This window comes from Copadichromis virginalis, linkage group LG6, assembly GCF_057382275.1.
Source record: "Copadichromis virginalis isolate Kocher_CV1m ecotype Utaka linkage group LG6, C_Virginalis_male_GT1.1, whole genome shotgun sequence".
Taxonomy (NCBI): Eukaryota; Metazoa; Chordata; class Actinopteri; order Cichliformes; family Cichlidae; genus Copadichromis; species Copadichromis virginalis.
This window is the reverse complement of record NC_140623.1, coordinates 13,246,420-13,273,543: the sequence shown is the minus strand read 5'-3', so window position 1 is coordinate 13,273,543 and position 27,124 is coordinate 13,246,420. Positions and strand designations below refer to the sequence as shown.

At 38.5% G+C, this 27,124-nt stretch overlaps 1 protein-coding gene across 1 annotated transcript in view; it reads left to right on the top strand.

The window, feature by feature from the left end:
• mad1l1 (mitotic arrest deficient 1 like 1) overlaps window positions 1-27,124 on the top strand; it is a 65,226-nt gene that overhangs the window by 27,156 nt on the left and 10,946 nt on the right. The window contains exons 16-17 of the mRNA XM_085458743.1: window positions 10,222-10,447; window positions 15,338-15,531. Of these exons, the coding sequence (XP_085314869.1) occupies window positions 10,222-10,447; window positions 15,338-15,531 (420 nt within the window). The remainder of the gene's footprint in view (window positions 1-10,221; window positions 10,448-15,337; window positions 15,532-27,124) is intronic.

Sequence of the window (27,124 nt, the reverse complement as noted above, 5' to 3'; positions counted from 1 at the left end):
GTATTATTGTAGGGTCTCTCTACCATATTTATGTACTTATTTTTTTAAAACATGTATTTTTTTTCTTTATTTTGATAATCAAGATTAAATGATACTGGGTTATTTCAGTCAGGATTGAGATCAGAGTCATTTAACATAGTTACTTATTCAATTTAGAAACATGATGTAAACTGGAGAAGAAAAAAAACAAAAAAAATGTTCTTCTAGAGTTAAATAAATGGGAAAGAAAATCAGGTGGAAGTGTTTGACACAGTGTTGTGTGGTTGGCAGTTGGGCTCAGACTAGAGGGTGTTTTTGACTGTGAAGTCAGTGTTGCTAGGCAAACACTCCAAGCTGCACACAGATCAGACAAGAGGCCCTAGCGACAGAGGACTTGCACAAACTGAAAGACTTGCATTCAAACATCAGGGATTGTGATGGAGTGTTGCATCCAGTTAAAGCTTTATATTACACCAAAATTCAGAAGCATCGATGAGAGTTGATAAATATTGGTCAGTATCAATGCTGATATCGATAGATGCCTATTACAAAGGCAAATAGAATCAAATTCTGTCCTCTCTGGACACAGCAGAGACTTTAAATGACACATACATCCAGCCCATTTTCATTAAACCTAAAGTTAAAGTGTAACACTTAAAAACACTTCTGTTTTCTCTCTTTAGACATGCTGATTGATGGACTTAAAGAAAAGTACAGAAGGGTGTGCATGTACTTGCACAAGTGCTGGTTAAATGCTCAACAGCAATCTAAAGTGGGACAGATTTTTATAATAAAAACATTGATTTCATGCATTTATGAGAGCACAAGCTAAAAAACGTTTGATTGATCAGTTACTTGTTGTTTACTTGTTAGCATCAATTTGCAGGATCATCACCCAATGGCACAGCTGTAATTGGCCCTCAAAATCCAGTTTTTGCAAGGACTGTAGTACATTCCATATCATTTAGGTTTTAATAACTTTTTCAGTATAACGGCCAAGATTCGCCATTTGCTGATGCTGGTATTTATAATGGTCGATAAATGAAAATTCAAACAGTTAACGAGATAGGAGAAACACTTTTCAGCGAATGTCGGGAGTGTTGATGTTGCATAGAAACTTAAAGAAGTCCAGTCGATATTTTTTTTTCCTTCCCCCTACTAAGATTACCATGACCTGGATGACTGAGAAGCTACACAGACTTGATGCTGCATAGTTTGTCCACCAGAGGGCACTCTGCAGCATCTTTGGTGGCAGAGAGCAGAGTCAGGCAGAACTTACATAATTGTTTAAACAACAGAGAACAAATGTTATGGAAATCTGTTTGTTTTGTGTGCCTGAAAAAAGGAAAAATTGCTGATATCATATTGTATTTATTTATTTATTTTTCGGCACATTTTCAACAAACTCGAGCACCTTGTGTTCTGTAGGGACACATACATACTAGGCAATGAGGGTGGATGTTATAGCCTCTGAATTAAACCATAATATTTCAAGAATATTTGCAATAATGACATCTATGACAATATAGCTAAAAGTCCCGAGCAACATTTTATCAGTGATTGCAGCTTGCAGGCAGCAGCATTTATTAGTGCAAACAAAATGAAGGGTATTTTCCATCCTCCTTTTCCAATGAGCTGCTGTCACTGATGACAGACTACATACTTCAAAGTGTGAATCTATTGTCACGAGGTGCCAGGAGCAGCAGCATTATTGTACAATAGCAGTGACACAGTATTGTATCCAGTGACACAGCATCAGTCAAATGTAGGCACAGAAGTAGCCAAGGTAATGTTTTCTCTGAAAACGAAGTAAAAGTGTAACAGAACTGCATAACACGGCTTAACCTTGTAACTTTTTGGGAGCTGCACCATATTGTTACAGAATTAACTTTAAATTAGAAAATAATTGCTAGCTGGGATGTTGCATTTTGGGATGAGCTTTTTAATTAGTTGTTTAAAGCCCTTCTTTTCCACAGTTTGGACTGTCATCATATCATTGACTAAACAAAGTAAAATGCATTAGTAACCTCCACCCACTGTTTGCTGTTTCTGTCATATGGAGTGCAACTAGCAAATGCTTCAGCGATGGTTAGTTGAGTCATTTGTTTACATTTGGATAACACATCCCCAGGTGTTAATATCTCTTCCTGGTGTGCAATCACAGCCTGGTTGTACTTGACATGCATTTTGACTTAAGTAAAATGTGTTGTTTATACCTTTTAGCAAAAGCAGTTTGTTTTTTTGTTTGTTTTTGTGCATATTTTGCAAGTATTGTGCTTTGGCGGAGGTTGCTTAAGTATAGTGCTGTGTGACGGTTTTCAGGTACCCTTAATTCTTTTCATATTTTGCTTGGAAAAATGGGAAATGGGTGCAGTGATTAATTTGCAATTAATTTGCTTTATTAAAACCTGACAGTACTTTTCTGCATTCAGGTCAGTTCTTGTGTAATTTGGCTGACGTCAGCCTTCTGTGGTTGCTGGTCTTGCTAACTAATGATTTCTCTCACTGATAAAAGAGCCACCTTTAAGAGAACACACTGGGAGAATAAGAACTGCTATGCTTTCATCTCTTTATTTTTGAACTGCATTCATTATTAATGACTGCAAAAATATAAACTGATTACGTTATGTGCACCAGTTTTTCCCCCAAACATGCTGGATCGTTCATAACAGTGACTGTAGAAGCTGTATGATTTTTAGATGACCATCTGATTTGGAAATGGAGAGGGGCAAAACATAAACTTGTTTGCTATTTTATATTTCAGTATAGATTTAAAAAGAATGTGCTGGTTGTTATTTCATTGACTTTCTTAAGCCTTATTTTAGTAACAGTAGTAGCTCTGAAATGTTCTAACAAAACCATCTCCAAGAACCTTCAGCGTTCAGTTCAGTTTTATTTTTAACATTGTTTTTCCAGAGAAGCTCTGAGAATCCATGAAGGACTGTTTCACCCTGTGTGTTCTGTCTCATGTCGAGTTGGCCCTTTTGTGGTTTCAGGTCTTTATTCTTAATGGGGAAAAATGATGTTTATTACCATGTAATTTTAATTTAGTTAATGACAACAACAAAAAGATCTGTGGTCTGTAATATGAATCTGTTCCTTAGTTTCCCTCACTTGTTTGTCCGCTAATATGTGTTCATCTCTCTCTTTTTGTTTTTTTTCTTTTCTTTTCTTTAATTGATACATCACAGATCATGGCAGTCGTAATGGTAGATTTGAAGGGTTGTACTTTATGCTTTGCTCTCATGCTAGTGTCTAAACAGAAATAATTGTTGCTATTGCATGAGGTTGCATCAACATAGTCTCTGTGTTGTGCATATGCTTACATCTGCGAGTGTAGTTGTGCAATACACAGCCACAGAAACATGTTTAGTTGTATTTCGTTGTTTTGATTTTTTTTTTTTTTGTTTGTTTGTTTTTTGGTGTGTGTGTGTGTGGGGGCGGGGTTGGTTTATTGAGGTGCTTCATTAACAATGCCTTTTTATTTATTAATTTAAACTGAATATAGGGTCTTACAGTGATGTTTTGACAGATGGACAGGAAATCTATTTAGAAATGCCTTTGGCCCATTTATAAGACTTTCACAACTAATTTTCTTGATATTCTTCATGAATTTACTAAAACAGTTTAAGCTTTGCTGTTACAAACCCTACTAAAGGTCACATTGATGATATAAGCACCAATAACCTGGTGCTAAAAAAAGGTTCTGGCACCAGATTATTCCCACATATAACATCAGTCTTGCCTACACTTTCATCTCATAAAAAGTTGTTTCTGGGTTCAAACCTCAGCTTGGATCTGTTCTCTGTTGCATTTCCCTGTTTTCCCTAAGCCCAGATGGGTTTCATCCAACTACTTCAGCTTCTTCCCATAGTCCAAAGACATTGTTGAGATTGTGATTCTTTACTGGACATTGATGTGATATAAATAGTATTTAGGATAACCATACATTCTAACAGTCTTTTAAGTGTGTTCTTATAGTCTAAAGTGCTTTGAGTGGTCACTAAGATGAGAAAAGTGCTACATAAATGAATTATAGCCATTTCCTGTTATAAATAACTTAAACAGATTTGATCAAGAAATTCAAGAAAAGCCATCAATGTTCAGTTTTTTAAGTAACAAAATAAATAAGAGCTGCAAGACACAAGAGTGGCCATGCAAAGACTTGGTTTATACATGTGGCAGAAGAGAAGATGACATTGTGCATTCTAGTTATTCCTGACAGCATCATTTCTACTGATCTGTCTACATGTGGGAGGTTTGATACTAAGGAGGAGCCCGTAAAACTTGGTCTTCCATGTGACATGGTACTGCTCTGCAGACCTTCATGCTTTGTAGGCAAGGCCCTCATCTCCTCTTGCTCATCCATGAATCCCTAAGGCCTGGGTCCCTATGGCATTGCCTGACAGTCATTCCTATATTAATATTACATAGAAAACTGCTGTGGGCCTGTGCACAGACCTGGTGGGTTTTTTTTAGACCTGCTCAAATCCAGCTGAAGATATAGATGTGAAGGTGCTCTCAATGATACACACTTAATGTATTATGACACAGAAACCAAGGAATCTGAATCAGTATAAAATATGGATGTAGGGCCCTGATGGGGAGAGAGGACATGCCTTAAACCTGTGCTATTTTGCAACCAAGATGGGGCGGTGTAAACGCTCATCTTGGGGCTTCAGAACAGGACTTTAAAAAACAATGGGTGATGTCACAGTATTTACTTTCATATTCTACACTGTCGGTGGTTACCTCATGGACACCTGTGGTTCTTGGAGCCCTTGATCTGCAGCTTCCTGGCTCTTCAGAACGACGTAGAATCTGCTGTTTGTTCTTTTCATGTGTCTAACCGTAACTTAGATAGGATTTTATCAAAGAATACCAGATTGTCCAAGCCTTACGCTGGTAAGCCCATTACCAGTCAAAACATTGTTAGCGGAGACTGTGACTTTACTTCTCCTAACTCTGTCTTGAGCTTTCAGGCTCCACTTCATGTCTGCTTAACAACAGGGAGCCAATTTCAAGTCACTATCAGGACATCTGTGCTGCAGATAGCTCATCATCCACAAATTTCACCCATTCAGGAATAACCATTGGAGTGGAACCTCCACAAAGATACAGCCCTAGTTCCCTCATTGCCTTTGAGACAGGGATATAGTACCTATTCAGCAACTGCTCTGAGTTTCTCATAGCCTGCCTGTGTCACAGGAGGCCACACTAGGGTTTCTGCTTGCTGTGTTTGTTTGCCAGTTGACATCACACAGTTGTTCCATAGAAGCAGCAAGTCTCTTTTGTTTATTCTCAAGTTACGTGCTTGTGCACTTTGTTTTACTTAAAACCAAAGCTGTCCACATGTTAGGCATAGGTCAGTGCCGTGTTAATGAAATTCAGTTTGTGGTGGCCCATGTGACTGAATGAGCCACATGGGCCGGTAAGCTGTTGGTTGTGTTGAAAACACGCAGTTCTTTGAATCTTTGGGCTGAAGGAAGGACAATACTCGGTGTATCAATGCTCAATCAACAATCATTTATTTCCATACAATTCAACAGTCAGAGCATTACAACGTCCGGACGGGAGAGATGCTACCAGAGGGTCAGGCACATGTCTCAAAATGGTGACGGGTTGCTCAGCTTTTTATAGTCTCTAGTGGCCCCCAGCTAGTCGTAAAAGCCAAAACATCACATTTTTTCTCTGTTACAGCGCCTAAGTTATGACCTCGGCAGTTGTTTCTCTGCTTTCTGTAAGGTGGGGGTGTGGAATGTGGTCTGTCTATCTCCCCTGTCTTTAGACACAGAGTCTCCTGCTTACAACCTTCTTTTCATGATTCAACAATTAAGCATGTCAAGAAAACAGTGTAACACATTCCCAGCAGATCAAGGGTACAGAGTGATGCACATTTATCTAATGAACTAATATGTGAATATGTTCTGTTAACTCAAAAGTATAATGAGAACTAAACTACATACAGATCACACACTCTATTTTAAAGGGTATAATATGATCTACAGCAGTATTCTAATTCAACTACTTTGATTACATATATAAGGTAACATATAATAACAGAATAATATCACAGTTGACCGTTCAGTCTACTTTCCTACCCTCATGTGTGGTCAAAAGCTCTTGGTAGTGACTGGAAAAATGAGAATGCTGACGTGTCTGAGTTGAGTCATTACTCGCACCGTGAAAGAGGCTGGTTGAGGTAGTTTTGGCATATGACCTGGAGTTGTTCAGGGCATCTCCCACTGGGCACACACACACTAAAGAGATCTCTTGAGAGCTTCTTGGAAGTGGTTAGAGATCTCTGCTTAGACTCCTGCCCCCAGGAGGCAGGGAGGGAGGGATGGATGGAGTTTTGAGATGTCAGCTATCAGACAAAGTGACTTGCATCTTTTAATAGGGATTGTCCCAACAGTGGTCACTGAAGAATTAAAGAGGCAAACATGGGACACACAAGTTACCAATTCTTGTGTCAAATCTCCAAACTATCCTGGGTGGGTAGTAGTCGTGTGTACTGGTGCTTGTCCATTGGCAAGCAGATGTGAGAGTGAATGGTACCAGGCAGCTTCTAGGTGTGAATGGTGGGTAATGAGTATTAATATTTTCCTCTCACTAAAATCACACTAAAATAAAAGTAAAAAGAATAGAAATGGATAAGTGAAAACTGTTCCCTTTTTGTTCAAAAAATGTTAAAATTATTTCAAATAAAGTCTTGTTCCACTCTTGGCAGATGGGGTGAGTGTACATCACAGTTCAATTTGATCTGGTCCTTAAAATGCATCTGATCTTCTGGACAGATTTTTTTTTTTTTAAAGGACTGAGCCTTTAGCCTGCCAATATCTAGACAGCAGCTTCAATCTGTTTTCTGTCACTCAGTGGAAGAAGCCCGTCTCGCCAGCATCTCTGCTGTCTTTCCATTCAACCTCACTTTATCGGTTCGTGTGGTTTAAGGTTGATAGTACCCTCCACTCTCAAATTCATGCACACTCATCATTAATGTGTCACCTGTTCCATCAGTGACTCATGTGTCCCCTGTGGTTGGTGCTGTGTTGAGTATATAAGTGGATGTTTCAGCGCAATTTGTTCTGCATCTGTTAAAGAACAGAGACTGTTCTTTGGACTTCAACCTCCCCCCAAAACTCGTATTCTTGTCTTGTTCTCTTATTCATTCTTTCTTCCTCATACATTTGATCTTGCTCCGATGCTCCCTCTCTCCCTGCCTTTTGCTCTTTTTTTTATTTTTTATTTTTTTTAACAGACTACACTCTGGTATTAGATGTGTTGTTATTGTTGTTCTATGAATAAGAGATATGTAGCCTCGAGCACTTAGAATGGCATTCCACCTTGCTGCACTGTAAATTATGTGTGGAAGAACAGGCTCTATAATATGCATGTAAATACGTCTACACACACACACACACACACACACCAACTTACAAAATCTGAAGAACTGTAATATTAAGAAGCTCGCTTTGAAAACTCAGACAATTTGGCTGTTTTCTGTTTTTGCAGCAATAAACGTGTTTATAATTTTTAATGAAGTGGTGCACCTTTTTTCCTACTGAATGCAGACATGGATGCAGAATAAAGTGTAATATTACATTTGCTCATTTTGGAGATGATTGTCCTTTGTGTGTGTGGTTTTTTTTTGATCAGTGGATCACACTTATTCACTGTATTACTTTTGTTATGAAATGTGAAAATGGCAAATAGATTCAGACAAGCAAATGGATGCCTTTTTAAAGACTTCCATTTTTTTTTTTTACTTTCAGTTCAATATAGGAGGAGAGTCAACCCAATTAAAAATAATTATGCCATTTGGCTTGCTTTGAAAGCAATGTGCTTGAAAGGCAAAGAGAAGTAACTTTGCTTTTGTTTTTTGTTTAGTTTAGTTTGTTTTTATTCTGTTGAGCAGTAAATTAAAACGTTGCCCTTCAGCTCAGTCCAGACATCCTGAAAGTGAAATATGAATCCACAGCAAAATCTTTCTAATTTAATTTAGCTTGACCTAAATTTTTAAAGACGAAGATTTTTAATTTATTTTTTTTGCTTTTTGACAGCATGTAGCTTTTGACTGCGTTTTTCGAACTCTAATCTACATATCTGTCTCTTCCTTCCATTTTCTCTCTCTGGTTATCATAAAGCACATACAGATGCAGCTTTAAATAAACTCTCTGTAAACAGATGTAGAACTTCAAAAGACTGAAGTTGAAGAAAATGAAAGGGCAATTTGTTTGGCTGTGACTGTGTGTGTGCTGTGGAAAAATACTTGATGTTAAGTACACACATCTACTGTTACTCAGTTCGAGAAATGTAATCGTTTCTTATAAAGTACATGAAAGAGTTATTTATGAGCTTTTCTGTACGCTTCATCCACTCTGGTCTTTCTCGACGCTGAAGGCAGTGGTACCCGGACACCGTTTGTTTTTTACCATGTTCTTTTATTTGTCCTTCACCGTTTCTCTTCCTCATATACTCTTTCTTCTTTTCTGTCTTTTACTCTGTAGTTTATTTGGCAACCGTCGCTTGGAGGCATATAGAATCTAATTTAGCCTGTAATCAAGAGCTCAGATAGGGGTGTGTACATGTTGTGAGCGTTCCTGTTTGAGTGTGTCTCTCCTTATATTGGCATTAAGCGACTTTTATTTAGCCAGACCTTGCAGAGTGAGAAGAAAACACTGGGAAAGAATACTTTCTCGTTAATGTGTCTGTTTGATATAACTGAAAACATTATTTCCTCATAGGGAAAGCTCACGTGAACGTCAAGAGCTTTCGATCACACTGTCGAGTATTTTTTTATGCTAACCTCCTCTCCCAATCTGTAATGTGAGATCAGTTGTAACCATTTCTCTCCATGTATAGCAAACTGAAATTGGTTATAAAAGGTTTGCAGGGTTTTTCTTGCATATGTTGGTCTCACACCAAAGGAACGTGTTTTGGGGTGTTTCCGCGTGTTAGAACGTGTGGAACGTTATAATTACAATGAGTGTAAAACTGTAATGACCTGATCTGACATCCCAAGATGAGAGCAGAGTACAAGTCTTTTAATTAATGTAGTTTTCAAATGATCAGTATTTAAAAGTACGGTAGGATCATTATTGTACATTAAATATTTCGGACTTTTCGTCTTCTCTTTTGTTTGGCCTGGTTATATTTTGTATTCTCTCTCTCTTTTTTTTTTTTTTGCCTGTCCCATTTGGTTCTTTAGCCGTCGGAATTGTTGTTTGAAGACCAACAAGGATACCCAACGGATTTACTTTGCCAAATGGATCATCACGGCCTTGCCGTATTGGTCCATTTGATCGACCTTTGTTGTTATTATTTATTTTATTTTATCTTCAGTTGTTACAGGCGGGATAGACATGACTGACGGATAGAAAAGGGAGAAAGAAAGATGAAGGAAAAGAAAATCAGAAGGGAAGAGGGACAGTGAGGAAGGGCTCTTAAAAAGAGAGAGAAGAGAGAAAAAAAATCTCCTGGATCACCTGTTGAGAGAAAGAGAAGAGAAAACAAGCAAAAAACCAGAGCAACATACTAAACACAACACCGTCGCATTAATCTAGATAAGTGTAAACAGCAGTAAATACTAAATATTGAATGTTGTTGTGCAGCACGCAGGACCGACAGCACACAATGTATTCTGTATTCTCACAATGTATATTTTGTATTCTCTCCGTTTATTTTAATTTCTTATTGTTATTTACTTGTTGCTGTCAATATTTTTGTTATCACAAAGAAATCATTGATATTGTGGCTCAGCTAAATTAAGTCAATATTTGGTGTGGTAACTCTTTGGCATTAATAGAGCTATTGCTGCCAGTTTTCGTTTATCAAAGCTACAAAGCTGATCATGACTGGAAGGACACCGGGTTCCTTAAAGGCAGTCATTTTTAAGGAATCAGATTTTTCATGGGTGCTGCTGCCTGCTCATCTAGGGCACTCATCGAGCAGAGAAGAGACTCAGGCAGGGGAATGCAACTTTCCACTCTTTGGTCATTACACTGCTGCATTTGTCACAAGGCATTCTTATTTTTCAGGGGGAAAAGCGCTCTGTAAAAGAATATGAAAAGTCACTAAATCTGACAGAGTTGTTGAGTTGGCAACAGCGAGGTGAACTGAAGCGTGATGATCACTGCTGTGAGTGAGGAATGTGAGGCGCCCTGGATGCTAAGATGAGATGGTGCATAAAAAATGTTCTGCTCTATAACTGATGGCTGTTTAATCTATGTCTCTGTGTCTCAGGGAGACTACGATCCAGTCAAAACCCGTGTTCTCCACCTCAAAGTGAACCCCACCGCCATTGCCAAACAAGAGCGCCAGCAGGAAGTGGAGGCTCTCCGACAAGAAGTGACACGGCTCAGGGATCTTGTACGCTCTTTGCAGAGTGGAGGTGCTGTGGGGCATTCCCAGGATGACACGCACAACCCCAGCTTCAGCCTTAGTTTGGCTCCTTCAAAGGAAGTGTTGGGTAAGATGACACAGAAGTGTGACATCAGAATAAGAGTGAGCTATAATGTCATTCAACAGCAAACAGGGCTTAAAAAGTAATAGGTAATGTCTAGAAGTCAAAGGCAGCCAGTATACCATCATTAAGAGTGGAATAATATGATTGATGGCTGTTAAAAGACAATTACAGTAATCTGAGAGGAAATAAGAGCATGACTGATAGTATGGGTGTCACTAGAAGTCAGTATTATTCATATCCTCACAATATTCCTTAGGTGGTAGGAGGAGGACTGGGTGACCTCGTTTATATATTTTAAGGTGAAATTGCAGATCCAGGTTTCGGATAGCTGATGTTAGATGAATGGATAAGGGGCCAAGGGAGGGTTTGATCCATGGATGAAGCTTTTCTGATCCGATGACTAGATTTTCTCTTTTTAATTATATTGTTATATAATGTTATAGTTAACATTAGAGGGGAAGTGGATATTTAGACAACATAAAGTGCAGATTTTAAAGGTTGTTAAAGGTCCTCTTTACATGTAGACTGATCCAAAAAATATGAAATGGCAAAAAAAGAGAAAAGCCATACCCAACAGTTGCTTTCTAAAGGAACATGTTGCTCTTGGGAACTGCTTCATTGATATTTTGGCTCAGAAAGTCTCTGTCCTCTTAAGTGTCTATATGACAGACTGTTAGAGGGAGGACGTGCAGTTATGACAGGGTTAAATATGCATTTGGAGCTCAGGATAGTTCACTGGTAAAAGTCTGTTGGCCAATTTGTGCACAGCGCTCTGTGCTCGCTCTGTCTGTCTGCTGCTCGCTCACGGTCTCAATTTTCTTGGCACTTCTTTTTTCCAACTCCCAGCCTTCTTATTTTTTTCTCATCTTTCATTCTTGTCTTTTCTGTCATCTTCTCCTGTTCCTGGCATGTTCGCTTCTCTGGCTTTTAATTTCTTATGATATGAAAATTGAGTTTGTAACAAGTAAGTTCAGTTTAAACTCTGTATAGATAAAGCAGACCTAGTGTGTGATATCTGTCCTTATTGCAAGACCTGGGTCAGTGCAATAGAAAGTCTACAAACTTATCAGAGATCAACAGAAACGTTTTAATGTCTATAAAATTATTTAATGACATTTTACCCCATGTAGTGTTACCCTGCTGTCAGTAGTAGTTTAACTTGGCTATAGGCTTTGTGTGTTCAGTTAAGAAATTACCTAAGCAACATTACAGGAACAATACTTCATGTAGCAATTAGCAGCAGGTAGAAAATGTTTTCCATTTTTAATTACATTTAATTAGTAAAATTTACTGTCCAGTTTTATACACCAGCGGTTATTAGTTCTGCCCTGGGTGTTGATGATGAGTTTCCACATTTTTGCATTTTTCACACATTAATACTGGACAATTGTGATGACAAAATTTAAAAGTAAGTTTAGAATTAGAAAAAAATCAGGGCTTTAACTTTTTACTCTTGCTGTTACAAATTACTATTTCATTAAATACAGCTGGGAAATGAACTTTAATGATGATGATAATAATAATAAATAATCATCATCTTTTTTATAAGTTGTCTTGAGCAGTAGTTCTAGGTCTTTATAGGTCTTTCAAAGTTTTTCTTTGGACTTTGGATGCTTTTTCATTCGTTTTCAGTCCAGTCCTCGTACAATTTCAGATGAATGTTTTTTTTAGTTTGTTTCTTTTTGGTTTCTTAAGCCACTTAACACTAACTGTGAATCATTAAAGCATTAAACAGGCACCTAACTCGAGGGGTAAGTCAGATAACTTTGCAAAGAAGCAGTTATTAGCAGCCTGTACCCATTTGTACCCATTTCTTAATGAAAATCTATAACAGTTTAAATATAACCTCCGCACACTGTCTCACTTAGCTCCATCAGGTACCTTTATCAAGTCAGTCAGACTGAAACATTGTGATTTAATAAGTGTCGTAGTGGTTATCGAGACAGTATGCACGAGTTGCATTTTAATTGTTGTGGAACCTTTCTCTTGGTTCATGTGTGCAGAGATTTTTTTTTAAATTTTATTTCAAATCTATGAAAACTTTAAATATTACAGTTTGAGAGGTTTTAAAATATAGTTTTTTATGATTCTCAAAAATTATTAGCTGAAAACTTATCTCAGCAAAAAACAAGTGGAGGCCAGAAGAAGTGGCAGGCATAAAAGTATCATTATCTGAAAGCCACGTCTTTAGAAAGGGTAGTTAATGGGTAGTAAAGCCTGACATATGGCAAATTATACAAGTGGGCAACTGGACAACTTTTCACCATGATGATGATCCTGAATAGAAAAACATACAGTGGAACACTATCAGTCATGGATGGGCCTCCCCAGAGGCCAGACCTCTACATTATTGAAGCAGTGTGGGATCATCCTGACAGAGAACAGTCCTTCAAGAAGCCTGGGGAAATGTTCCTGAAGACTACTTAAAGAAATGAAAAGAAAGCTTGACTAAGAGAGTTCAGGCTGTGTTGAAGAGTAAGAATAAAAATGGTCGTATTAAATATTGATTATGCATGTTTGCACTTTTCGGTAAATCGCTGCCCCTATTTCCCATTTCCCTTATATAATGATGTGAGGGGTGGCTCAAGACGTTTGCAGATGTTTTGGGACACTACAGTTTAGTTTAGTTTTTGTTTGTTTTTGCTTCTGATACGAGTGCAAATTTTAGCAGTATTTTAGACTGAAAACGAGAGAAGAAAATATATAAATAAGACGCTCCCTATGCAGCTGGCAGCTTTTGAGCCATTATGTACACAGACCTGTAGACACCAATCAAGACTGAAATACAGAAGTCACCAAAACTGTAAAAGTTTGTGTGAAAAGTATTCTAACTAATACTCGGATTTAGTAACTCAACACGTACGTTGACACATTTGTGTGCCCACTTGTACGTGTTTGTCTTTGCGATTGCACAGATAACGACATGTCCACATTCCTGTGTGTCCACTTGTCTGCACGGAGAAGGAAATGTATTGGTTGCTGCAGCCTGAGAATTCCCAACCATTTTCAGGGCATTTTGATGGCTGTCATAAAGTGACAGTTTTGTCACATTTCTGAAGTCTTGAAACACTATTTAACCGCGGTGACTGACACTTGAGAGGAGCCCAGTCACCCAGGAGACAGACAGGCACGTAGACACTCACTGGCAGACTCAGTCCCAGACTCTTAAGTTTATACTTTCTAGTCATTCACTTGTTTAATAATGACAGATAAAAATGTAATCGGCCAAGCTATACGCTATGAAGAGGAGAATGATGAGTAGAAATAATTATCAGTCGCAGCAGGGTTAGAAGTTATGGGAATAAAAACTCCCTGACTGCTCTTGAAACGACGCATTATGTTGTAAGAGAATAGAGAGTTTTGACTGACTGATGCTGACTGTAGAGAGAGAGGAAAAAAGTGAAAAGGACTGGTTGTTAAGTAAGGTATAACCCTGAACAATGTAGGTTCACATTTGAGCAGCAGAAATGCTTTTAACCTTTTAAAAAATCAGTAGCAAACACCAAGCTTTTCAGAGGTGTTAGGTAAGCATTTCTTTGCCTGGTTACATCATCTCCCTCCATGTGTTTTTGTTTTTTTGGTTAATAGTCTTTACGGTGCTCCTGCCTGCACTCGTTTTTTTCTTTTTACATTTTCTCAGATTTGCATACATCACAGTGTTGAGAAGATCGGCACAAATATCTATAAAAAGTAAATATTTGCCTCTTTGTGGTTGTTCCTTTCCCAGCTCTCCTTTTACCACTTGTGTACTTACAAAATGTTCATGGCTCCACATTTGCATCTATATCCTTTTAACTTTCTCTTCTGTGGTGATCACATTGTAAATAATTACCTCCACAACGACTCATTTTTTCCTCAGACAAACTAATTTCTCTGACTTCTCAAATCAAGTCTCCAAATTAAAGTAATTATCCCAAATTGATTTTCAACAAATTAAAGTCAAGCCCCATTCTGTTTCTCCCCTTCATGATTATCTCTGCTCCCAGCTAGGAGATGCAGCTGACTGCTTCAGACGCCACCGTGCTCTGGTTTATAGTAGTATGTAGACCCTGAGTGAGCAGAGGGATTGCTGTGGGGTAGAGATTGATATCATTCACAACTTTTTGATGCTGGTATCTAGGGGTGTCACGATATTTAGTAGTTGGTACCAAAAACAGTAGATGAGTACATGATTCTCTACACCCAGTTTATGTTGCTAAACATAAACACCATAAACTCTTTAATAAAAAGTTATTTTAACTAACTGGGAAACTTTAAAATGGTAAAATTATATCATTGATGGGAGACAGGCAGCAGTGTTTTGATGATTAATGTAACTATTGCTGTAACATTAAATATTTATGCAACATTAGGCATTGCTAATATTTCAGCCTATGGTTCATCGATGATTTAATTCCACCCATCTCAAGCTAAATAGTAACGTATTTGTGCTCTATACCATGAGAAGGATAATACTCTGATACTCTGAATGTTCATGGATGTTAAATTGAAAAGCATTTGCAGATCTAATTGCACATCTTCCTCTCTTGGTCTGAAAAGCAAAAATGGAAATGATTTAAATATTGCCTTTTGGGAATCAGTTATCACCCCCTGGTCATCGCCCTCAAATGTTAAGTAGTTCCATGCTAGGCTCTCCACTGGTCTCTTTATCTGATTCTCCACCCTGGTTTGAGCTTTTGTCTCCCACTTGTAGTCTTTTTCTTCTGTGCGTTCAGAATCCAGGTTTATTTAAATTGACTAAATCTTTATTTTTATGGCTTTGCTATTTAATAATATCAAGTCTTTGAGATGCTAATTTAAGTTGCTGGAGTTATTCCAGAAACTCTACATATTGATAGCATATAACTATGCTATCAAAATAATTGTGCTGTATAACTGATTTGTGTGTTGCAGATTTGCGTAAACAAATGGAGAGTTCAGAGCTGAGGAACCAGAGACTTAAAGAGGTGTTTCAGAGAAAAATACAGGAGTTTCGCACAGTGTGCTACGTCCTGACCGGCTACCAGATCGATATAACCACTGAGAACCAATACCGGCTCACGTCTGTCTACGCGGAGCACATGGATGACTCCTTGCTCTTCAAAAAGGTATGAAGAGTTCATCTAAGGTTGGGGATGCCGTCAAATGCCACAATATTTTAAATTTAAATAAATAAGAACAATAATTAGAAGCTGAAACAAGACCTGAAATTTATACGTACACTGATAATCCAGCCTTGCGTACAAGTAACACGTTTTTTTTTGGGGGGGGGGGTTTGTGTTATTTTACATCCTTCTTTATATACAGACCTGAACTGATCAGATATGGAAACATGTAGCTTTTAGCCACAGATTGTGTGCATCATTAAACAGCAGCGTGAAGTTAAAATGGGCACACTGTCAGCAAAACTCCTACAGGCTATGGCATCTGTGTAAGTGTTGATATCTGTCCCAGGGAGCTCTTTTAAAAAAAAAAAAGCGCCTCGGGAAGTTTAGATTTGACCTTGCAAGGTGCCGCATCACTTTGCCACATTGTGCATCGGCTTAGCGATGCAGCGAGACGAGCACTATGCCAACAGAGACTCTTTGCTTTGTGGTTTAAATTTGTATGTGTGGGAGACTGGCAGCGTCTGTGTGGAAGAGAAGAAGAGAGTGATGACTGGGCAGTGTCACAGGGTGGGTTTTACATTAATCGATCACCACTCACTTATTGAATGGGCTAAATAAAAGCTGAATTTGTCATTATCCCTTAGCTTTTTAGAAAGCACTTTTTTTTAAGCTTAACACAGCTTTTTTTTTTTTTTTTTTTTTACTCTTTTACTTTCCTCTCATCTTTCCATCCTGGAGTTTTGTTTTTACCTCTGCTTATTGCTCAGTCTGTCTCTCGTTCTCTCTGTAGCCCAATTGTGTAGCATTAGCTAATTTCCATGTTGCTGCGGCTATCGTGTTCTGATGGCGGCCCCTAGCTAGAGCAGAAACCCTGGAGAATCCGTAATGGCAAGGTGGCAAAGGGGCGGCTTTATTATCTTGGCAGGTAATTATTGCTGTCACATGCTAATTTATTGCGACTGGTCATCAGTGCCTTGCTCAAGGACTCTCGAGAATTCTGCTGAAATTAAGAATAGTTGAAAAAGGAAAAATATAAAATAGGAGCGGTGTGTAAACGTGCACATGCACTTTTTTTGTTTTTTCTTTTGATTTCTGTCCGGTCTGCTCCATCGAAACCACCTGCGACTCTGCCAGAAGAGATAATTCACTGTCAATATTTATTAACCTCAGAGTGTGTCCATAAAACACACACATATACAGACTCACACACAGTCATAATGCCCTCATGGCGCGCACTGTCACACTCAAATGCACACATACTCGTTCCAATCTCAACACTCTGTCACACCGCACAGCACTTGCTACCACCTCACCCTCCCACTGCTGGCTGCACGTGCATACAGATGTACAAAGCCACACATGCATACCCAAAACGAATGCTAACACCCTCTGTATTAGTATTCAAAGTATGCACCATTGCGAGCGTGTATGACAAACACTTAGTGGCTTATGGGAGCAGAAAGGCCTGTACTATTATTGGAATACAAAAATCAACACCCGCGCATACACACATTGTTACGACCCCCTCTGCTAGGCGTCAGGGAGGGAGTAACATACACGAGCCCCCCAACACAAACTGAGTAAAGCAAAAGGTTTTAATTCCAAACTTTAAACAGAAAACCGACAGGGCTGTGCAACAGACCACTGGGCAGACAATTATTACATAAAGAAAGAACAGTCACGAGTAAAAGTTAAAGGGTAACTAAGGCAGGCTGGCCGCACACAAAATAAAAGCTAGGGTTTTAACTAAGGCAAGCCAGCTTCACGCAATCCTACTCACAGCCAGCTAGCAGCTCAAAACTCTAATCAGGCTAGGTTTAAAGCATGCACCAAGGTTCGACAAAGGTCAGCAATATGAATAAGTTCAACAAAGATCGACGAGGGAGGCATGAAGGGCAAACTGCATGTTCAGTCCTAAGCAGCCGCCACTGAGTGAAGGACCTCCAGCCTTTTGTAGCCACAGGTGGGTACGATCAGCCACTGATTGCCTCTTGGAGCATCATGGGATCCCGGGGCAGCCAATCGTCCGTGTGGTCTGGCACACTTCATTCTGCATAAGTGAGGGTTGGCACGGGTCTCCCAGTAACCAATCACACACGAGTCCTGGAACACATTGATTTACCTAGAGGAAGGCAGGGCCACCTGAGGCCGGAGGCCGTAACACACATAAACACACATAAACACACAGTGACATTCATGTTTTAAAGAGGATACACACTAGGACACATAAATACAGTATGTGTATATATTCTGCTTTTTAAGCATGCGTGTGACTTTAATCTGGGGTATGAGAATGTAAAGTGGACTAATTGTACTATGAAGCAAGAGAGAAGGGAGATAAAATGGGGGGATTTGGGACAGGAAGCATAGAAGTCTTTACAAATAGGATTCTAATGTTATTCACCTCAGCAACAGGGTTGCCAGATAATCCTGCTAATATCCCCCTCTAGAAGAGGCACCCAAATCCCCCTCCTATAGCGTAAGCTGTTTAACCTGCAGTAGTCACGTTCCCCTGCCCTCGCTCTTGTCTCATGCATTCATTACTGTATGTCACACTCATTAAAATGTATTTTCATTGTTTGTCAGCCCTGTAACCTTACTGTAGTTTGGTGTTTTAAATGGTTAATGAGGCTACATGTTGCTCATTTACAGGGTCACAGTTTTATGTTTTGGTTCTACTAGAATATGCTTACATGTTTTTGATATTCAGAACTTATTTTTTCTGGATTTCCCTAAAAGAATTTTGTCAGTTGAATCTTTTAAACACAGCAGTTCAGATATTTGCTCCAGTTCGTGGTTGATGTCTGATGTATGGCTATCATGTGGAGCAGAAAAATGATTCGATGATACAGGGACAACATATATACTGTTGTTCAGATCAAGCTTCTTTCGACTCATTTTACTTAGAACATGGAAATGCATTAACATAAGAACTAAAACCATAAAAAACCACTCTGAGTTTCCTGATCAGAGAAATTTCAATCAACTTTGAGCATGTTCAATCTTAGTTTCACCACATTTCACCATGGCAACAGGTAAATACAGAGCAGAGCCTTCAAAACGTTTTATAGGGTCTGCTTTAATAATTTACAAACTTCATTTAAACCAAAATGTAAAAATTGACTATAAATCTAATTATCCAGCCATAATCAGCTGAACTTTGCAATTTACCTAAAAAAGGAAAATAAAAGGTTTATCGACTTGGAGTCTACTTTGAGATTAGGAAATTACTTGTGTGGTTTTCATGGTAAAGTTCTGCATTAATAAAATGATAGGTTTGATGTGCTGTGGTACAATTGTTATATTATCATCCATAATAGTTATAGACCTGTACAGCATTTGATGTCAATTGTTTTGATATGTTTGCACGATATACTTCAAAGTTAAAGGGAATGTCATTATGTTGGCACCAAAATGCTGCTGTTTTTGATCAGTTTTACCAAATAGTCTGAAGCCTGACTGTGTAACAGCCAGCCTTAAAGTGGAAGGAGATCAAAGCTGCAGGCATCAGAACCGACCGTAACTGTGTGATTCTTTTAGTGCCGCCAACAAGATACAGTGATCATCATCTTCATTGCCCAGAGTTTATGCAGAACTGTTGTTGGTTGATCAATAATGGGTTAATGTTACATTAGATTTGTTAAAGCCATTATTTACCTAGGAAAAGGGTAGGGTTTTTTTTTGGGGGGGGGGGGGCTTAGTGTAGCTTGTGCATGTGCTTTATATTTTTAGCTCACTCCTAGGTGAGCAATCTGATTAGCATCAGTGATTAGATATTTATGAGGCTCTGCTAATCAGAGAGATAGACACCTTAGGAATGTGAGTGATTGACTTATTTTAGCATTTTTCTTCATGAAGCTTCAAGGAGAAGATGCCGAATGAGTGTTATATTAACGTTTGTGAATTTAAGAGTTCACATAAGCCCATAGGTTAAAAAAAAACCAAAAAAAACCCCCAAATATTGAAAAATGACTGGAAAAGGTTGTTTATTTATGCATAAACACTTTTGACCTTGCTGCAAATCTTGCTGTAGATTTTTCTGTATTCATTTCCTCTATGGTATTAGAAATAGAATTTTATTTTTAAACTGTTATTTATTTTTGTTTTATACAATCAAACTGTGCAGTTGCTTAAATAAAATGGTAGATTTGACACAATGTGATTCACATTGAGTTTATATTGTCCTGACTTGTGCCTGAGAAACCTGAGATGAGCAACTTTTAGTCTAGTCAGGCCAGTTTAAAAATAAGAGAAGAACATTGTAGATAAACAAGTCTTCCAAGTTGTGCGTCTTTGTAACTAATCTCCCAAAGCAGACCCACTGCTGGGCTTACACACCTCTGCTATTGATTAGCTCATTAAGAAATAAACAAACACGCACAGAGCTCTCCACAGCACTTACTAAAAACTTCTCGATGTTCTCTATTCACTGACATTTTTTCCTCTCGTTTCATTCCTTGCCTCCTTTACTCTCTCTCCCTCTTCCTTCACTTCCTTGACACACTCTCCCCTGTCTTCCCTTCCTAATGAAAGGAGAAGATAAAATCTCAGGGCCAGCTCATTAAAACACACTCCCAATTAACTGTCAGCCCTCTCACAAAAGAGAGATGGAGCGGAAGAAAAACGTATGAGGGAACGGTTGAGGATAGGTGATACGCAGACAGAGTAGAAGCAATGGAAAAAGTGCCTTTTGAAAAAGCAAAATAATTTGTGTCTGTGTGTGTGTCAGTGGGCGAAAGAAGAGGACAGTTAATAAAGTACAGTTTATGAACACTGTCGGGACTTAATGACCTGTCTCTGTTTTATCAGCCACCGGGGAATGATTAACGCCACACAAATGTGTGTTTGCCTGTGAGGGTGTGTAAGACGGATTGTAAGCCATCACAGCTTGAACAGTTTATTCATTTGTCTGTTATAGCTTAATTTTGAAATAACTTAAAGCAGAGCTTGACTGCCAGGGAAGCTGGTTGCAACAGCTGTAAGGAGCTCGAAAGGTTACTGGTGTCAACATCGCCTCCCTCCCAAAGGGAAAGGAGGTTTTATGTATTCATCCTCTACTACAGTGCTATTGAATATATCTATTAAAATATCGACACAGCTGATGTTAAAAAGGAGGACAGTTATAGAACAGTCTTATTTATAATGTATGCTTACATTAGTCCTTTTCCTGTATCAGTTCTTTGCCGTTCCACGTTTTTGGACGGTGATTGTCTTTTGTAATTTTACCTCTGTACATCACCACAGTGAATTTTACATGAAATCACGTTTTTTATTGAAATGCTGACTGTCAGCTTTTAATTCAAGTGATTTAACACTATAGCATTAACAATTTAGGAATGAAAGGCATTTCTATACGCATCCCTCTGTTTTCAGAGGATCAAAATTAATTGGACAATTGACTGATAAGCAGATTAATGGCCAGGCGAAGCCTGCTTCTTTGTTACTTTATGACAAATTAAGTTGATAAAAGATCTGGAGGCGGTGTTCAACTAGCTGCTCACTAGAACTAAATATGAGATTAAAAATCAACAATGAACGCAGCAATATAAAAAGGCCTGAAGATCCACAGAAGGAAACTGAATTTAAAGATCATAAAATCATTTCCATGGTTAAGAATCCTCTACAACAATTAACCAAACAGAGAACCTTTTCGAAGAGCCAGGCTTGTCATTCTCAAAGTCTACAACCAAGAGACAGCAGGTCATGAAAGAATCCAGAAACTTCTAAAGAACTGCAGACTCACTGGCCTCAGATAAGGTCAGAGTTCATGATTAAACCATAAGAAAGATACAAATAATGGCATCCATGGGAGAGTTCAAGGAGAAACGACTGCTGACCTAGAATAACACAAAGGCTCATCTCATGATTGCCAAAACATTTGGGAAATGATTCTGTGGACCGATGAATCAAAAGTAAAGCTTTTAGAAGGTTTGGGTCTGATCACATCTGACAAAACATTTCATAGAAAGAACATCGTGGCCGAGCAGGTCATCTGCTAATTGGAAGGTTGGTGGTTCGATCCCTGCTCCAGTCTGCAGTCGCCAAGTTACTAACCCCAAAGTAAGAACCAGTCCATTTATAATTTACCTTGCTCGAATCTTTATTATTATTTGGGAAATGTAGGCTTATTTATTTATTTTTACTTTCTTATTATTTTTCCTCTGCAGTATTAAAAATGGCATTGAGCCTTTTCCCAGGTATCAGTATAAAGTTTGAAATTTTAGTTTCATGACAGCCCTACTACTACAAACTTCTTTGAATTGACACTGAAGGTTTGCACTTTAATCACATATTGATTGTTTAATCTGAAGTCCACTGTGATGTTGATTATGGACCTGACACCTTTTTTTTTCTTTGTTGTAAATCAAGTTAATATGTATACCTCCATGACGATGAGGGATTAAGTATTTATTAGGCCTCAAAAAAAAGTATGTTTGGAGACACGGACAGCTTGGCTGACATGACTTGTCTGGAGTGATTGAGTTGACATGTGGGTGAAGCAGGCCAGGTGAGTCATTCAGCAGAGATTTAAAGTCACATGGATGTAGTTTTTCTTTAGTTGTGGTTTGTAACTTTCTTGCATTTGTCAGTGAAGTTGGCAGTACACTTTAGTAGTTTTCGAGTGTTTTTAAACTTGTTTTAATTTGTTTGTTTTAGTTCATTATGATTATGGATCGTTCTACAGGTAGTAGTACTGACAGACCCTCAGGAGGTTACAATATGCTGTTTGTTTGGTAACATTTATTTATTTTCTCAGTGGCTTCCAATTTTAGTTTTAAGTAGAATGTACAGTTTGCGATCTAGCAAACCAATGATGCTTAACGCATTGATTTTTGTAAAACAATCAGGTTGTAGGTCTCAATCCTCTCACTTTCCAAAGGAGGAATAATATAATATACAGTGCGCTGTACATAGCAGTTAATGCCATTTCCACATTGATGCTAGAGTAATCTAAAGTACATTAATGTTTTATAATTCAATGCATAATTAAATCAAAACCCTAAAAGACTGATACCTTTAATTTGAAGCTGTGTGTGGAACTTTGTGGGTTATTAATATTAATTAATATTCAGCTTAAACCCATTCAGCCTTACGAAAAATACTGAAAAGTTGGAAGAATGGGACTGCAGTACAATTTCAATAAATGTCCTGCCTAAATTCCAGGAGTTATGTCCAACTTATTGCAAATTTAATTTGCCACCTTTAGGTTTTCCGATTTGTTCAGTGAACACTTCGCCATCAGTACTCATTCATCTGTAGCTGCTATAGCATTGTAGCATATCTATTTTTAGCTGAATCTGATCAAACAAGGTCTTTTTTTTTTTCTTTCAAACCGCTAATGTAGTTATTAAAAACAGTCTTTCAGGATATTGTTGAGCCACTGTTTGTGTGTACTGTGCAGTCAGATAACTCCCTTTGTACAGTGGAATAACAGCACATTGTGTGTTTTATTCCACTCTCTTTTTTTTTTCATTAAAATCTCAGAGCGCATGTACACACAATAGCCTCTTGCTCATGTGTACAAGATGGAGTTGAGAGCCATAAAAATGAATATGAAAGTGAAAAAGAGATGAGTGGGTGTTTGAAATATTTTGGGAGAAGAAGGCTTACTGGGACTGAATTTCACTTTGCTCATTGACTGAAACAAAACACTCAATGATGTATCGCTGATAGCAATAAAGATAAACATGAGCAAAGCACTAATAAACAGTAAACACAAAGGCTGGTGGGAATACAAGAGAGAATACTTCTTCAGTGGATAGGACTGTATGTACTTAAGCCTTCAGAGAGCGGTCTCGGAGTGAAAACTCCCAGAGAAAGAGGAGAATGTTGACTCTGATTCCTCCTGACAGTTTCCTGTCCTGCTTGCCCTCGGGGTGTGTATGTGAATATGCGGGCACGCGTGTGTCTGTGCGTGCACTTTCGCGTGCCTGCTCTTGTCGGCGTCACTGCCTCCTCTGGTCGATGTTCGGAACATATGTCTGCTGTCTCCATGGTAACATGATACATCACACCCACACATAAGTCCACCTGAGGTCATGAATATTCCCGAGCCGGAGAAGGCTGCTTCGTCTCTGCCACGGACTCGAGGAAAGATGACCCATTAATGCCGGTGCTAAGTGGTCATCAGTTAATCACATTTGTATTAATAAAAAACATTTTTTGGGGAAAAATAACATCAATTATTTATCCACTTCTGATCAATAGGGCTGCTGAGTCTCAGAAGTAGTTTACGTGTGCGCACAAACTCATGGATTGAGAAAGCTACGTACACATCGGCCCCATTGATGTCCGTTTGCAGTTATGGTGTAGCTTACAGGACTAAGTGGGTCACCCATCGTATAGTATAGCTGCTGAATTAGCCACTGCTAGCAGAACACTCTAGAATTTCTAACTGAGCTATCATCAGTCAAGTTGCAATGTGAGAAATGTAGGCTAATGTAAGCTTTGAGGTTTGTGCTGTAAATATTCTCCATGCTGCTGTTTGGCAATAAAAGGTTACTTATCTTTTCTGCTTTCTCTTATGTATCTGTGACTCTGAGACAGATAGCTTTGTCGAAGTAATGTTTGTAAATGTGATTTAGACGCTCAATCTAGAATTGTTTTTATTGCCAAGTCAGTTTATAAGCCATCCTTTTCTTATTTCCAAATTTTTTTATTTTTTCCTATCCTTATTTGCAAATTAAATCAGGAGAAGCATGTTCATTATGCTAACAATCTTGAGATTCCACATCACAAATCCCTGAGGCTGAGGAGTCCTATGGGAACCTGTGTTTCAGGGCTAAATGAATTTACGGAAAATGTATAAATGTTAAGAAATGACTAATAGATCTCTGCATATTTAAGAACAAGGGTTCAGTTAGAGAAAAGTTTAATTACATGTAAACTGTGAAACCCTTCTACTGAGAATCAGATGCAAAGCCAACAAACCGTGCACATAATATTTCATAATATTAGCTTTCTAACTGAATTGTAACACACAGCAACTTTGGTGCATTACAGCAAATTAAGTTGAAATAGGCTGTAAATCTCACCTTCATAGGGAATTCTGATAATCAGGTCTGTTTTTAACACTCAGTATTAATATTTACTAAATATTTTGTGGAAATAGTGCCATGTAAAATCTTACACTCTGAATCCAATTTGTTTGGTTAGCAGTAGTGGTGTTATGAGTTTGCAACTGGTCACAGACTGACTTCAACTGATTGCAATGTGTTTGCAATCTGTCTCCATTTGTAAATTAGACTATGATTATTCGTAAACTATACCAATGTGTCTGAGAGTGAGTCTGTGTGTGTGTCTGACATTTATTGGCATTAATTTTGTGAGCTCATATAGTATACTATAAACAGATTTTGTCTGAATATGGTCAGCAAACTGGTGCAGTGGTGAGCGCCATTCAAGAAAGTTCATGGTTTAAACCTGCTGGCTCGAGTCTTTCTGTGTGGGGTTTGCACGTTCCTGGTACTCCATCTTCCTCACACATTCCAAAGACATGTTAGATTAACTGGTGACTCTGAATTGGCCAGTCAAACTGGTGACCTGTCCAGGGTGTGCCCCACTGTTTGCTTATAATGAGTGCTAGGATAGTCTCCGCCCACTCTGCAAGCCTGAGTTTAAAAATGATTAAAAACTCAAATAGATGATGAGTGCTCCCAATACAGTCATATTAAGACATTTCTAATAATGTAATATGTTTTCAGGGCTCGCAAAATTTCAAAATCCCTGGTAGCCCTGCCGCTCTCTATACACAGTTCGCGCGATCGCAAAGTGAAAGTGAAAGCAAAAAACAAGCGCAAATTCAAATGCGATTTCAATGTGTCACATATTGACAGTGGCTCATCGATGCCGATGACTTAATTACTCAGCTACATTTGCGAAAGAATGCAAAAACATTGACATATCTTTCCTTCCTATGATAGCCCGACGGGCAGTGCTGAGATGGATTTTGGTAGCCCGACTGGAAAAATCGCTAGCCCCGGGACTTTGCGCTAGCGATTTTGCGAGCCCTGGTTTTTATTGTTCTATCACAATTTTAAAAATTGCACTGTCAAATTTCATTTTCAAAATAAATGACTACATTTTATAAACAGCGTACATCACTCCACTCTTAACTGATTTTACATCAAGACAGTGTTACTGAACCTGGACTGAGCCAAACATTTTTGAGTTGATACAATGTCTGTATACACAAATACAGTGTTACGTGTGTTACATAAAATTCACAAGTAAATGGGAAGATAACGTCTGGGCAGAATTAACCGTGTGTGCACGTGAGGCAAAGAGAGACGCTTTAACGATTCCAACAAGCTGCATTAGTACAGTGTCCACCCAGCCGTAAGTGTATCCACGTGACAAACCCAGCATCACTGCCAGTTTCTATATTATAATGCAGAGAAAAGCTCGGAACTGCTCAGAATTCCAACAGCAAAATCTTGTTTACCCAGTTTGTTTTCTTTGCGTCTTATCGGGAATGCTTGCTACATATAATGTTTTGCATTGGGATTAGCTCATTGTCACTGCATATAAATACCCTTGCTCTTCCTCACTTGGCATTCATTACTTGGTATTTTAATGCTAAAAAACAACTGGCCAGTTCATACTTTCTTTCAGTTTATATATTTAAGTCATGAATCATGAGAACTCTAAGTTGGTGATTAGTGGCCAGCTAATCACACATTAAAGCTGGTGACTGAGGCAGAGCGGTGTTTTGTATCTCTGATTACAGATTGATGGGAGCAAAGGCAACGATGAGAGAAATCTAAAATGACAAATACAGACGAACACGCCTGTCATTATGAATGTTCATCTTAGGTGTCTTCTACTAACAGCTGTAACTTACTCCATGTTTTATGTATTTGTGCTCCTGAGATTCAGGTTAATCACATTTATTAAGCTGAGGTCTTTCTCATAGCACTCACTAAATCATTTCGTCAGATGTATGTTGCCATTAGTTGTTCAGCGCTCAGTCACATTAGTAGCGTTTTTTTAAAATGTGTAAACAAAAAGCTGATTAGAATATAAATATGTATTGAATTGTTGCTGATTCAGTTTTGGTGGGAACTCCACACAGTGTTTCTTTCCCTCTCTCCTTTTCATCCTCTTCCCGACTCTGGAAAAATGCCAAAATCTGCATTTAAATTGCAAGCTATTAATCTGCATATTCAATTAATTTGCCTTCTGTTTTTCACCCGCACCCATCAACAGCTATGACATCCTTTGGAATTTCTCGTGTGTGTGCAAAGAGGCAAAGGTATAAATGATAATGAAATGTTTTCAAATGCACTGATTTCTATTCGAATGATCTAATCGCGGTGACAAAGATGCAGTGAAACAGAGGGAGGAAAGAACTACACAGAGAAGGATAGAGAAGAAAAGTCTACTCATTAGCGGTGGAGAGTAGAGGCAGAGGTCAGCTGATTTGTGAACTGCATGTCACCACCTCAATATAGAGCCATCTATCACATCCACACATGTGCAGCCAGATCAGGACTCTGAGTTTAATGTGCAGTTGAAAAAGACCAGTGCAAAGCGGCATGCCTTGTCCAAGAACAGTGAAATTTTCTGTAAGTATTTCAGGCGTTACAGATTT